The sequence below is a fragment of the Phacochoerus africanus genome, chromosome 8, assembly GCF_016906955.1.
Source record: "Phacochoerus africanus isolate WHEZ1 chromosome 8, ROS_Pafr_v1, whole genome shotgun sequence".
Lineage (NCBI taxonomy): Eukaryota > Metazoa > Chordata > Mammalia > Artiodactyla > Suidae > Phacochoerus > Phacochoerus africanus.
The window spans coordinates 4406879-4420314 of record NC_062551.1 but is presented as its reverse complement, the minus strand read 5'-3'; the positions used below and the strand labels follow the sequence as shown (position 1 = coordinate 4420314).

The following is a 13436-nucleotide window of genomic DNA, read 5'->3' as shown; positions in this document are numbered from 1 at the left end:
ATGCGAACCCCACCTGTGCTTAACTAACTTCCCATATTTCAGGATTGTTGTATTAATTCACTCAACAAACACTGAGCACCTACTGTCAGCCAGGCACTTCATTAGTCAGCAGGAATCCTACTAATTGTCCTTATATACTATGAAACAGGCTTTACAAGTAGAGGTTCTGGTACCCATGGGAGCGCATGAGGCTTTCCCAGTGGTCAGGCAAATACAGCTTTAGGCATTGTTTCTCAAAGTCTAACTAGCATTGGCATCACCTGGAGTGTGTGTTAAAACAGAACTTCTGGTTCTGTGAGTCTGGGGCCTGATAAATTGTATTCCTAAGTTGCCAGGTGATGACGATTTTGCTTGTAGGGAGAACACCCTTTAAGAACTACTGGTCAATCACAAATATTACCATTATCCAGGCCGGGAGTTTTCAAATCTGAGTGTGTGCCAGAATCCCGAGAGCTTGTTATAACTGTTTGCTGGGCCCCACCCCCGGGGTTTCCTGGTTCAGTAGGTCTGGGATGTGATCTAAGAATGTGCATATCTAATGAGTTTCCGGAGATGTTGATGCTGCTGGTCCAGGCACCGCACTTTGAGAACCATTCATTTAAAGAATCAATTTCCAAGAGTTCGCGTCATGGCTCAGTGGTTAAGGAACCTGACTAGTATCCATGAGGACGTGGGTTCCATCCCTGGCCTTGCTTACTGGGTTAAGGATGAGGCGTTGCTGTGAGCTGTGGTGTAGGTTGCAGACGCGGCTAGGATCCCGTGTTGCTGTGGCTCTGGCGCAGGCTTGGCAGCTACAACTCCGATTAGACCCCTAGCCTGGGTACCTCCATATGCCGCAGGTGTGGCCCTAGAAAGGGCAAAAAGACAAAAAAAAAAAAAAAAAAAAGAAGAAGAATCTGGCATTGCCTTGAGCTGTTGGTGTAAGTCACAGACATGGCTCAGATTCCATGCTTCTGTGGCTGTGGCATAGGCTGGCAGCTGTAGCTTTGATTCGACCTCTAGCTGGGAACCTCCATATGCTGTGGGTGCAGCCCTAAAAAGACAAAAAATAAAAATAATCAATTTCCAAGTCCACAGCTTCCATCTGTACAGACTTTATCTGGGAAGTGCTTGGAATCAGATGGTTCCAAGCTTTCTTCTCCTCAGGGGAGTGTGGCCGGAGATGAGGGCCTAACAAGGGGGCCACTGCAAAAATGAAAGTTCCCATGGTGGTTCAGTGGCTTAAGAACCTGACACAGTGTCCATGAGGAAGTGGGTTCAATCCCTGGCGTTGCTCCTTGGTGAAGCTTCTGCTGTTCTTGCAAGCTCAGGCATAGGTTTCGGATCTATCTCAGATCCAGTATTGCTGTGGCAGTGGTGTAGGCTGGCAGCTGCACCTCTGATTCAACCCCTAGCCAGGGAACGTCCATATGCCAGAGGTGCGGCCCTAAAAAGAAAAAAATCACTTGGAGAGTGTTTCCCCTAAAAAGGATTAGCTACGTCTGCATCTCCACAGTTTGTGTGAAACTCTATCAGAAAGATGATTACAATATATAATAAATTAGAAATTGCAACTTTTGTAACTACTTATACTTATGACTAAAAAATTAGGGGCTACATGGTTTTTCAAAATTATTTTCCGGGTATGTATCCCTTGCAAAAATTGAGGGTCATATATATTAGCTTCCTACTGCTGCTGTAACAAATTCCAACAAACTCAGTGGCTTTAGACAACACAATATCATATAATTCTAGAGGTCAGAAGCCTGAAAAGGGTCTCAATGCACTAAATTCAAGGTGTTAGTGGGGCCATGTTCCTTTCCGGAGGGTGAGGGAAGAGTTTTTTGTGGTTGTTGTTGGTTTTTTGTTTTTTGTTTTTTTTTGCCTTTTCCAGCTTCTGCAAGCTGCCTGCATAGCTTAGCTCATGGCTCCTTCCACCCTGAACGGCCACAATGGCCCGATGAGTCTTTCTTATGATATCATCTCTTTGATTCTGACTTTTCTGTCTCTTTCTGGTTTCAAGACCCTTGTGATTACACTTGGGCCCACCCAGATAATCCACGCTAATCTTCCTCTCTTAAATTCAGCTGATTACAAACCTTAATTCCCCCTGCAGCCATAGGTCCCCCTTGCCATACGATACACCACATCCATAGGCTGTGCTCATCAGGATGTAAACATCTCTGGGGACAATTATTTTGCCAGCCACACCCCTGTTCCACAGCACATCCATCGAGCTTCTGCACAAAGCCAGTTGCGTTTCTTCCTTCCTTCTTTCTACAGATAAGCTGTTAAGGTTTCTTCTTGTTACTGATAGATACTTATCATGCAATAAAATGCACAAGTCTCAAGTGGACGCCCATCAAGTTATACACGCATGTGAACACACCTGACCACCACCCCAATCAGGACAGAGAACAATTCCATCACTCCAGAAAATTCCCTGGTCACTTTCCAGTCCATACCTCCTTGAAGAAGTAACCATATTGCTGCCATCACTACAGATGAATTTTGCCAGCTCAAGAACTTTATATAAATAGAATCATGTGAAAGATAGTATTTTTCAGTCTGGTTTCTTTCACTTCACAGATATATGTGATTATGCATGTAACAATAGTTTCCTTTTTTTGTATAGATAATGATTTTTATTTTTTCCCTTATAGCTGGGTTACAGTGTTCTGCCAATTTTCTAGTGTACAGCAGGGTGACCCAGTGACACACACGTATACATTCTTTTTTCTCACATTATCATGCTCCATCATAAGCAACTAGACATAGTTCCTACTGCTACACAGCAGGATCTCATTGCTAATCCATTCCAAAGGCAATAGTCTGCATCTATTAACCCTAAGTTCCCAATCCATCCCACTCCCTCCTCCTCCCCCTTGGCAACCACAAGTCTGTTCTCCACGTCCATGAGTTTCTTTTCTGTGGAAAGGTTCCTTTGTGCTATGTTTCCTTTTTTTTAAAAAAAATTCATTACTGAGTAATAGTCCATTGTCTGAATATATCACCAAGTGTTCATGCAACTTCCTGTTGGTGACATTTCTGGGTTTGCCAAAGCGGGTGAAGTCTCATTTGTGTAGCCATCGTTCCATTTCTGGACACCCGCTATGCCATCCCTCTAGTCTCTCTGGACTGCTCACGCGCATGCACACACACACACACACACACACACACAGAACTGTTTTTCCTGATGCCAGTTTTTGAAACATCTAGGAGATTGAATCTATCCTGCGCTCTGCCCCTGTTCTTCCCAAGTCACATGCTACCAGTTCTCCCAACTGCTTCTCCTGTGCCGGGGGTGGGAATAGGGAACCACTCTGCCCTAATTCCAGTTAGCGTTGTCACACCCAGAGTAGACAGCAGCAACAACAGTGACAAAACTTACAGGCTGTGAACTGCGTTACTGGTCGTTTTCCCACTCACTGGCTCCTATAAGACTATTAAAATTGTATTGCAGCATAGCAGGCCAGCGTAAATGGTTTTCCTCCCCAACCTCATTTTATGTTTATGTCTCCTTCGTTCCTAGTCCGTCATCTTAATTGAGGTCTTGCGATCTTCTTAATGAGCAACTCCACATCCATTCTGAAAAAAAGGGGTGGCAGGGCACGAAAAAACTAATGTTTATGAAAGCGCACGTAGAGCACTTACGGTTGGCTTCAGGAAGGCCTGCGGTGAACAGTTTTAAAAGGTAGGTCCTAAAGATTCTGCGGGGCTGCTACAGTTGAATACACCTTCACTGATGGAATGAGGACGCCCCCGCCCCAGGCTCAGTTAAACGGCGTAGGGTGGGCTGGTAGGATGGGGTGTGGTTTGAAGGCGTCCTAGGCAGGAGCAGGAGGGAGGTGCTAGACCGGGGTCTCCTGACCCCTCCCCTGGCCTCTTCGCCCCCTCGGCACTGCTCAAGGGTAGAGAAGAGGCTCATGGGAGTGCCCAGCCCCCCGACCCCAACCTTGAGCCCAAAGCCCCACCCGAGAAGTAGGTTGTTGGCCAGGTGGCCACTCAGTCCACCTCCAGGCTCCAGCTACCTGGGAGACTGGCCTTCCCATTGGCTGGGGCCTCTGTCGGCCACAGCTTTGTGGGCTCCAATTGGCTAGCAGCGAGGCCGGAGGCGGAGCTCCTCGTCTGCCAGCTTGTGGCACGTGCTCCCCACGCGGGAGCCTGCCCGCGCGTGTAAAAGGGCGCGGGTGGCGCCAGAACGTGCCCCCTGTCCCCTCGGGTCTTCGTTTCCCACTATGACTTCCCAGGCCAGTGCAGCCCCAGGCGCTGACGACGGTGGCCGCAGGAAGCCCCGCCTGGCGGCGTCTTTGAAGATCAACCCGGGACCCAGTCCCTGGAGGCCCTCGGCCAGCCTGGGTCAAGACCCCTGGGAGGCCGGGCCCGCCCGCAACACAGAGGACGATGAGCAAGGCCCAGGCGGGCAGCTCCAGGCCTCGGCGGCAGCGGGGGATGGTGGGCCTGGGGTTGGGGCCAGAGTTGGGGAACTGGGGGAAGGCCGGGCACAGGAAGACTCGGGCGGACGGATGGGGAGGTTCCCGAGGGTCTCTGTCCCGTCCCGCAGGGCCCGCCGAGGACTTCCCAACGGCAGCCAGACGGCTGGACCTGCAGCTCAAAAACCCGCCGCCCAGCCAGGCCGTGACCCTGCTTACTGAGTACGCGGCGAGTCTGGGCGTCTCTCTGGTCTTTCGAGAGGACCAAACAGCAGGTGAGGCCCAGGGGGTTGGGACGGCAGCGCACCCTGGACTGACCCCAAATGCCAGGCGGACTGTGAGCTGGGCCTGAGCCTAGGGCTCGAGCTAGGCCCTGCAGGGCACAGCGTGGTGCTCGGAACATCAGGTACACTAGACATCTAACTGGCAGGTCACGGTAAGGTGAAACCGCATTGGAAACTCGGGGCTTGGGTTGGTTAGAGGACCTGCCTCAACCCCCCCCCCAGCCTCTCAGCAGGCCTTGTGGAGGGCCAATTACTTGCAATTACAGTTGCCATGGCAACAATGGAGAGGACCAGTCCCCCCACCCCATCCAACAGTTTGGTAAGGGTAACACTGCCTAGAGGGATCGTCATTACAACCCACTCCTCCATCCCCAACACACAGCAATACACTAGGTTCTGAATTCAGGTTCTCAGCTGTGGGCCAGCACTTTCCCTGCTTCTAAGGAGGAAACAGGAGACTCATTCCTTAAACTCTGGGAGCATTTTAAAACTTCCTGGGAAGAGCCAACTGAACAGCTCAAGAAAAGGTAATGTGTTAAAAAAAAAAAATCTACCTGGGATTTGTTTTACTCAAGTACGGCAAGACAGCACACGTGAGAACGATGAAGGAAAAAGTGGGTACAAATCCCTAGAAACAGGAGGCGCAGCTGGCCATGCAGGGCCATGTGAGAAAGCAGTGAGGGAGCTCAGGAGGTAGGACAGGAGAGGGAAAAGGCTGAGACAGGGTAGGTATGCTGAGTAAGCTTAGGATTGAGTAAGACAAGAGTCCGAGGAAGTTTGGGGGTTGTGGGGTGCTTCCCAGTACGTGGCCCCAGGGGAAATGTTGGCTTGTGTGAGAGTTTGCTGGTTGGGTTGTGCATTTTGGATTGGTTGGTTTCTATAGCAACGGGAATTCTCTGGCAATTAGCTACCCTGGGAGGGTCAGCCCTTCTGGGTTTACATCCGCAAATGCCAGAGCATCACTAACGCAGAATGTAAGGAAAGCAGTTCAGCACGAATGATGGGCCAGGTGAAGGAAGGCCTTCACACGAACTCACTGGGTCCTCCCAGCTTCTCCTCAAGGGATGGAGGCCCAGTGCCCTTACCACTCCTTTTCAGATGGGGAGACTGAGGCCAGAGGGGCTGTGGCCGTGAACGGGAGGTCTGGTTTCAGAGCCTGAGCTGAACCACTGGGCGGTATTGCCCTCCCTGCTGCCCAAGGTCCCCTTTCCACTGTTTACGTGGATAGGCATGTTTTTTAGTCATTCTCATTTTTTATTTTGGTAAAATACCAAAGCATAGGGTAAAAGAACTGCCGTAAACTCTTCACCCAGATTCTCGAGGTCACAGGTGCCACATTGACAGGTCTCTCTGTGTGTTCTATCCCATTGTGTATAAATATCCACGTTAGTTTTGAACCATCTGGAGGTTTACTGAGCTCTCAAACACTTCCCAAGAACAAGGACATTATCTTATATGATTGCGGTACAAGGATGGAAATCTAGAAATTCACTATTGATATACTACCCTCAGCTAATTATCCCTCACTTTCAAAGCTTGCCACTAGTCACAATAATTGCCATTTTTTCCTCCAACCTAGCATGACCTATTAGCTCACACACCTCTTTTTTTTTTTTTTTCTTTTTAGGGCCACACCCATAGCATATGGAGGGTCCCAGGTTAGGGGTTGGATAGGAGCTATGACTGCCGGCCTACACCACAGCCACAGCAACCCCAGATCCGAGCTGCGTCTGTGACCTACAGCACAGCTCACAGCAACGCTTGGTTCTTAACCCACTGAGCAAGGCCAGGGATCAAACCAGCAACCTCATGGTTCCTAGTCGGATTCGTTTCTGCTGTGCCACAATGGGAGCTCCATCTCATGCCTCTTTAATCTCCTTTTATCTGAAACAATTCCTCGGCCTGCCTCCGTCTTTGGGATGTTGATGTTTTGAAGAGTGAGGGCCAGTTGTTCTGTAGAGAGCCTCTCAACCTGGGTTTGCCCATCTCCTCCAGGTTGGGTTTGGGTTATGCGTTATCAGCAGGAGCCCCTGTGGCAACCCCGTGTCCTGGTCCCTGCCTCCCACCAGGAGGCCTGTGAGCTGTGTGTCCAGCCACTGGGCTGTCAGCTGGTTGGCCTGACTAGGGTGGCATCTGCAGGTGTCCTCACTTCCCCCTTGGTGCGTAACTGGTCATCTGAGGGGGGACATCTCTAGATGGTGTGACTGTCCTGCTTCCCAGAACTCTGTCACCCTGTGGTTCTTGAATCCTTTGATGGCTATTGTCACGTGTGATTGTTGCCACGCTGGCTGCCATATGGTGCATGCCTGATGCCAGCCTTTCTCTGGCATCAGAAGGAAGTTGGCATTCTTGGTGCCCTTTTAAAGTAGGTGAATCTTGGAGTCCCTTGGTGGCCTACCAGTTAAGGATCTGGCATTGTTCCTGCTCTGGCTCGGGGCACTGCTGAGGCACTGGTTCGATCCCTGGCCTGGAAACGTCCACATGCTGTGTAGCCGAAAAAAAGTAGATGACTCTTGGTGCCAGGGAGGGGTCTGAAACGCGGGTTCTCTTCCAAAAGGACAATCCCTTTGGGAAACAGTTGAGTGGCCGTTACCAGCAAGTGCCATGAACTGAAGTAAACGTATGCCCTTTGTCCAAGTGACCTCAGTTCTAGGATTTTCATCTCTGTCATGACACCTGAAACGATAGTGTTTGGTGTTCTTCACACGTAGAAGGGAAACAGAGCAGCGTGCTCAGGGGGAGTCAGGACGCTCACCCCGTGAAAGTGTAGCCCTGGATCCGGACCTTGGCACAGCCTGTGCACACTGCCTGACCTCGGTGTGCACACCGAGGCCCACGCTGGCCGGGGACAGGAGGGAGCAGGCCTGTCTCCCTCTCATTCCGGTCGTCCTCCCTGGCAGGCGTCAGGAGGCTCAGGTGGGGCAGGTGTCTCGGCCCTTCTAGAAAGGTCCCACGCCGAGGGTGAGACGCAAGGCACTACTTCTCAGCCCCTCCTTCCGCAGACCCCTGCCTCCCCTTCTCTGTGCGCGTGGAGCTGGATGGGGTGGTCTGCCCTGCGGGCACTGCCAATAGTAAGCTGGAGGCCAAGCAGCAGGCGGCGCTCTCTGCCCTCCAGTACATCCAGCAGCGGCTAGAGAACCCAGGTACAGGGGCAGGTAACCTGGGGCAGCGCGTGTGTGGGTAGGGCCGAGCTGCTGCAGAGCTGGGCACCAGGACCCAGCCTGCGGGGAGCCGGTGGGGGGTGATAGGCAATGACCCCTCCCCTGACATCCCTTGAAGCCACCTACCCTGGGGGTGGGGACTGCTAGAGGGGCAGCCCAGGTACTTCTGGTTTCTGGAAGATGACCCCCCACACACCCTGCTTGCGGGTGGGACTTGTTGAAGAACGGAGGATGAGGGCAGAACCCCGGCGCCCACAGCAGCCCACCCCTTGTCTCTCCTGCAGAGCCCACGACGACCCCTGGCCAGCCTCCCCTCACCCCTCTCAGCGTAGGTAGGTGGACCCCTGTGGACCCGACCCTGGCATGGGAGGGGGCGCGGCCTGGGGCCCCCACTGCCGCCCTCTCCGTCCCGGGCAGAGAACATCCTGACTCATGAGCAGCGCTGCGCGGCCGTGGTCAGCGCCGGCTTTGACCGCCTGGTGGACGCCAGCTCGCCGTACCGAGCCTGCAAGGGGACCGTGGCTGCCGTCATCCTGGAGCGAGGTAGGGCTTGCCCTGCCCTGGTCTCAGGAGGCCCCCGGGGCCTCTGGTCTCAGGCCACTGTCTCCGCCCCTTTCCCGCAGAGGTCCCCGCTGCCAGGGGCCACGTCAAGGAGATCTACCAGCTGGTGGCGCTGGGCACTGGTGACAGCAGCTGTGCGGGGCGCCTGGACTTCTCGGGCCGGCAGCTCCATGACTGCCATGGGCTCGTGGTGGCCCGCCGGGCACTGCTGAGGTGAGGGGCGGTGGGGGACCCTCTGCCGGGGCCCGGGCAGGACGGGCCCCCGCCCCAGCTGCTGCTCCACCCTCCCCCAGGTTCCTGTTCCGGCAGCTCCTGCTGGCCACGCAGGGGGGCCCCAAGGGCCAGGAGCGGTCGGTGCTGGCCCCCCAGCCGGGGCCCGGGCCCCCCTTCGCCCTCAAGCCCCGGATCTTCCTGCACCTGTTTGTCAGCAGCACCCCTGAGGGAGCCGCCCACGACATCTAGTACGTGGGGGGCGCGGGGCTGGGCAGGGCCGTGCGGTCGGGAGAGCAGCCCTGACCCCGTTCTGCGGTCCACAGCCTCCCGCTGTCCTCGGAGGGCAGCCTCCGCCACAGCCCCCCGGCCCGCCTGCAGGCCCATGTCCGGGGGGAGCTGAAGCCTGTGTGCTACGTGGCCCCTGCGCTCCGGGACACCCACGTGAGCTGCCTCTCGGCTAGTGACAAGCTGGCACGCTGGGTTGTGCTGGGGCTCGGTGGCGCCCTGCTGGCCCATTTCCTGCCCCCGCTCTACGCCACCAGCCTGGTCCTGGGTGAGCCCCCTCAAGGGCATGAGGGCCAGAGGTGGGCTGTGGGGTGGGACGAGGGTGGCGGAGACTCAGACTTCGTCTTGTGCCTTCTGCCCCAACAGCCGACCCCTGCCATGACCCCCCGTCTGTGAGCAGGGCCATCCACGGCCGGCCCAGCCTAGACAAGGTCTTGGGACCGTGTCTGCCTCCTCCCTACACCCGGACCACACTGCACCTGTTCACGGGGCCCTCGGTGGCTCCCTCTGACCCCAACTCCAACACCTGCCACGGCCTGAGCCTCAACTGGAGCCTGGGGGACCCTGATGTCGAGGTGGTGGACGTGGCCACCGGGCGTGTGAAGGCTGAGTGAGTAGAGCCTGGGCTGGGCCAGAGAGGGGCCTGGGGATGAGGGGTCCCCGTCCCCTTGCCTGGGAGGAAAGAGGGTGCATCTCATCACCAGCTTGCATTCTAACCCCTGCACAGCTTCTTACCAGCTTTGTGACCCAGTCCGTGGCCCCCTAAGGTTGTCGCATGTGGAGGTGTGAGGCCGTGGAGCAGGCGTGGTGGTTTAGCCCCTGCTGGCTCTCCTCTCACCTTCTCTCTCCATCTCAGGGCTGCTCCCAGGCCTCCCTCCCGCCTCTGCAAGGCTGCCTTTCTCTGGGCTTTCCGCCAGGCTGCCCGGGCTCTCGGGAGGCCCCACCTCCTGACCTTGAAGACCTACGAGGCAGCCAAGGTCAGCCCCTGCCCTCCCCCAGCCCTCTTTCTCCTGCACCCCCAGCAGGCACCCTCTCTTCACCGTCTCCTCTCCCACCTAGGCCGGGCCCTACCAGGAGGCTCGCCGGCAGCTGTCTCTCCTCCTGGACCAGCAGGGCCTGGGGGCTTGGCCCTCGAAACCATTGGTGGGCAAGTTCAGAAACTGAAACAGACTTCTGGGGGCCGAGGTGCCTGGGCGGAGGGGTCTCGGCTGGAGGAAGCTGCTGTGGGGGCGGAGGATAGGAGTGGTGCGCTGGCAGGAGGGGTGGGGCTGCGGCACGTTGGGCCTGGAATAAAGAAGCTCTTTCTGGTGTTTCACGTGTGGTCGGCTTTTGTGGGGTAGCCTGGAGCTCCTCTGTGAAAAGAGAGACCCCCATGGCGGCCAGGACTGGAGCCCCCCTCGCAGAATCACTGCAGTGTCGCCCCGGCCTCGGAGAGACAGCAGTCAGTGACGGCTTGGAGCGAGATCTTAATTCTCTGTTCAGGAGTTGAACCTGGGCAGCCTGGATGAAAAACCAGGAATCCTAGCCTGAGACCAGCTAGAGAGCAAAAGCCTGGGTCTTGCCCACATTAAAATCAAGAATGTTTCAAGGAGGCAAAGCTGGTGAAAAGAGGTATAAAGTTAGGGTTAGAGTCGCAGTGCATGGGGGTGAGCACACAGAGAAGGAGTTTATTTAAGTCAGAAGCAAAGCGGCAACACACGCCCTAAAGAGGAGTGTGCGCGGGGCGTCCCGGAGTGAGGTGGTTTAATCATTTATGCAGGGCGGGTCTTCTGGGTCTTTGTTAACCTTTGGCCAATTATCCTGTTATATTTTTCACACCTGACTGGACGCAGGATCCTTCCCCGTTATGCGTGTACATCTTTTAGCAAAGATGGATCCCAGAGCAAGGGATGCTGGGACGGTATCAGGACTTATTATGGCCTGGCGCCCCCTCCCTTTCTGACTCCTAGGAGTCTCACTATGCATGTGTAACTGGGGAGGTCTCCTTGACCCCAGGAGTGATTGAACCGGTCACCTTTTTATTCAGCAGAGCTCAGCTCCTGCCATGAGCTTTCTCCTTGACGAGTCACAGTGGAGCCAGGCCCAATTTACTCCACCTGGCGAATCCCAGCTGTTCTCAGCCCCGGGGCGCATCCACCTGCCTGGACCCCAGCTCTCCTCCTCCAGCCCACGTGCTTGGGAGCGGGGCGTCTGTGGCATCATGGGACAGCAGTAGGGGGGCCCTGGACAAGTGGCCCTCTGGGTTTCTGCTGGTGGGGGCTCCCCTGGGAAGCTCACCTCCGGGTCACAAGGACTGGTCCCAGGCTTTCTCTGTGCCACCCCTGCTGTTCCACCAGGTGAGGCTGCGGCTGCCTGAGCCCACATGCCCCCGGGGTGGGTGGTCCCCTCCTTCCTTCTCCGAGGGGCTGCACTGAGTCTGCAGGGAATGCCAGGCTGTCCGAGGACCTTGGGTGGGGAGGGAAGATGCTGTACACGCCACGCTCGCATGTACACACACACACACACAGCCATGCACGCATCTGCCGGCCTGGGCAGAGGCCGCTAAGCAGGAGCACAGTCAGCTTGGAAGTCTGTGCTGGAGCAAGACTTGGAGCAAGGCTCTCGGGACGTGCAGACCTCAGGGGTGGTGGAGAACCACGCCAGCCCCCAACCCCACACCCAGGTGTATGCGGCCTAGGCCGCCACTTAACCTCAGCGCACTTGGGTCAACTCACCCTGAGAAATAACCAGAAGGCCAGGTGCGCTGAGGGCCGGCACTCTCTCTAAGCCTGTCCACTGCCCACACGGGCGCCCTCTCCCTTTCCAGCGGGAGGAGGGGGTGCCGAGGAACAGCTGAGAGGCCAGAGGCTCCCGCAGGCCCTGCACCCGAGGCTTTGTAGACACCATCCTATTTAAGTCTCCCACCACTGAGCACAGGAGGTGCTACTGCTGCCCCATTTTACAGGTGAGGAAACTTTCAAGCGGAAGCTGGGTAACTTCCAGAAGAGCACACGGGGTCGGGGTGAAGCTTCGATCCCAGTCCAGAGGTCCTGACTTACAAGCCCCTCCGTGGCACTCGCTGCCTGGGCTGCCGCTGGAGCTGCGGTTCCGTGGCCTTGGACAAAACCCCGACCTCTTGATCAAGTGAGAGCTGGAGGGTAGAGTGTGGTTCCCAGGGCTCCTCCTGGCTTTGACTATCTCTCCTCTGCTCTTTCCTGAAGGCTGCGGGGGTGGGAGATGCAGGCCGGTGGGCTGGGGAGGGTGGGAGAGGAAAGCGGGGGGCACTGGAGGAGCTGCCAGAGGCAGGCCAGGGGCTCAGGAGGGTGCATGTGCAGAGAGAAGACGGGCCGCTTGAACCAGGTAGGAGGCCCTCAAAAGCCTGTTAAGCACGGATCGTTTGTTTAACGAGAAAAAACAGCTAGGTTATTTATCATGAGGTGTTGTTATTTAAAAGGAAAAAACAAACTTCTCAGGCCGACTTTGCAATAATGATTTCTCATGGTCGTTTTCTGTTTTTCAGAGAGAGGAATTTTTAAAGCCCCCGAGCCTATTAATGAGCACATTTATTACACGTTGTTTTCCCCTGGAGATAATTTAAATTGATTTACGTTTTGTCCTGCGATGGTGCCTCCACCCGGATCCCGAAATACACCAGCCATCGCCAACTGCAGTTTTATGCAATGAGTCATTTGCTCGTCGTTAATCACATCGTCAGTGGTAAACAAGGGATTCAAAATGACATTAACGCTGCTGTGTTCTGCCAAGTAAGTAATAATTGCCCCCAGGTTGTGTACATCTGCCCGGCCCATCCCTCCCTCCCAGGACAATCCTCGTTACATGGGATTCGCTCAGCCCCTTTGACTCAGCGTATTTATTAGTGCAGGCTGATGATGAGGCTGCTTCTGAAATGGAGAACCTGTGAATGTCTTCTTGGCCCAGTCTGTCTGGGCGATGTTTTGCCAACAACAGCATATTGCAGTGGGGAGGTGATGTAACCCCGCGGGGCACACCTCAAATAATGCCTTGGCACACCCTGCCCCTCTCCCCTTCCCTGCAGCTCGGGGATCTGGGGGTCTGCCCGGGGCCTTGGGTGGCCCTGGCACCAGGATCCCCCTGCCTGGGTGTGGTCTCCAGTGCTGTGTGTGGACCCAGGAGCCCGAGGGGGTGGCTCCAGGCTCGGCTTCCCTGCCTGGCCGATGGGAGTTGCTCGCAAACACGTGGCCGGCAGGGTCATTGTGGGATGGACTGGGAAGAGTGCTGAGTGAGGTTGGCGGTCCAGGCTGGTGGCTGTCGTCAGGCCTGGCTGCTCCCAGCTCCCGGAGGTCAGCCCATTGCCTATTTCTCCCCATACCCTGCTGGCGGTCCGCCCCATCAAACATGCTCACCCAACACTGCCACAGTAGTGACAATGCCGGGTCCTTAACTCACTGAGGAACGCCAAAATTCACCCTTTAAAGGTGTATAATCCAGAGTTCCCATTGTGGCTCAGTGAGTTAAGGACCTGGCGTTGCTCCGTGAGGACGCAGGTTCAATCCCCGGCT

At 55.5% G+C, this 13436-nt stretch overlaps 1 protein-coding gene across 1 annotated transcript; it reads left to right on the top strand.

Moving 5' to 3' along the window:
- The first annotated feature begins 4180 nt into the window (after nt 1-4180).
- ADAD2 (adenosine deaminase domain containing 2) lies at nt 4181-10102 on the top strand. Its single transcript, XM_047792912.1, has 11 exons — nt 4181-4539; nt 4571-4687; nt 7699-7839; nt 8142-8189; nt 8275-8400; nt 8481-8631; nt 8712-8879; nt 8955-9184; nt 9283-9526; nt 9773-9893; nt 9976-10102. The coding sequence occupies exons 1-11, from the start codon at nt 4218-4220 to the stop codon at nt 10078-10080; spliced, it is 1773 nt and encodes a 590-aa protein (XP_047648868.1). The 5' UTR covers nt 4181-4217; the 3' UTR covers nt 10081-10102.
- The last annotated feature ends 3334 nt before the right edge of the window (nt 10103-13436 follow it).

Bases quoted from the DNA above. Each gene is read 5' to 3' on its own strand.
- ADAD2 (XM_047792912.1), top strand. From the start codon at position 4,218: ATGACTTCCCAGGCCAGTGCAGCCCCAGGCGCTGACGACGGTGGCCGC. The intron at 8,401-8,480 runs GTAGGGCTTGCC...CCTTTCCCGCAG, and splicing joins TGCCGTCATCCTGGAGCGAG to AGGTCCCCGCTGCCAGGGGC. The intron at 8,880-8,954 runs GTACGTGGGGGG...TGCGGTCCACAG, and splicing joins GGAGCCGCCCACGACATCTA to CCTCCCGCTGTCCTCGGAGG.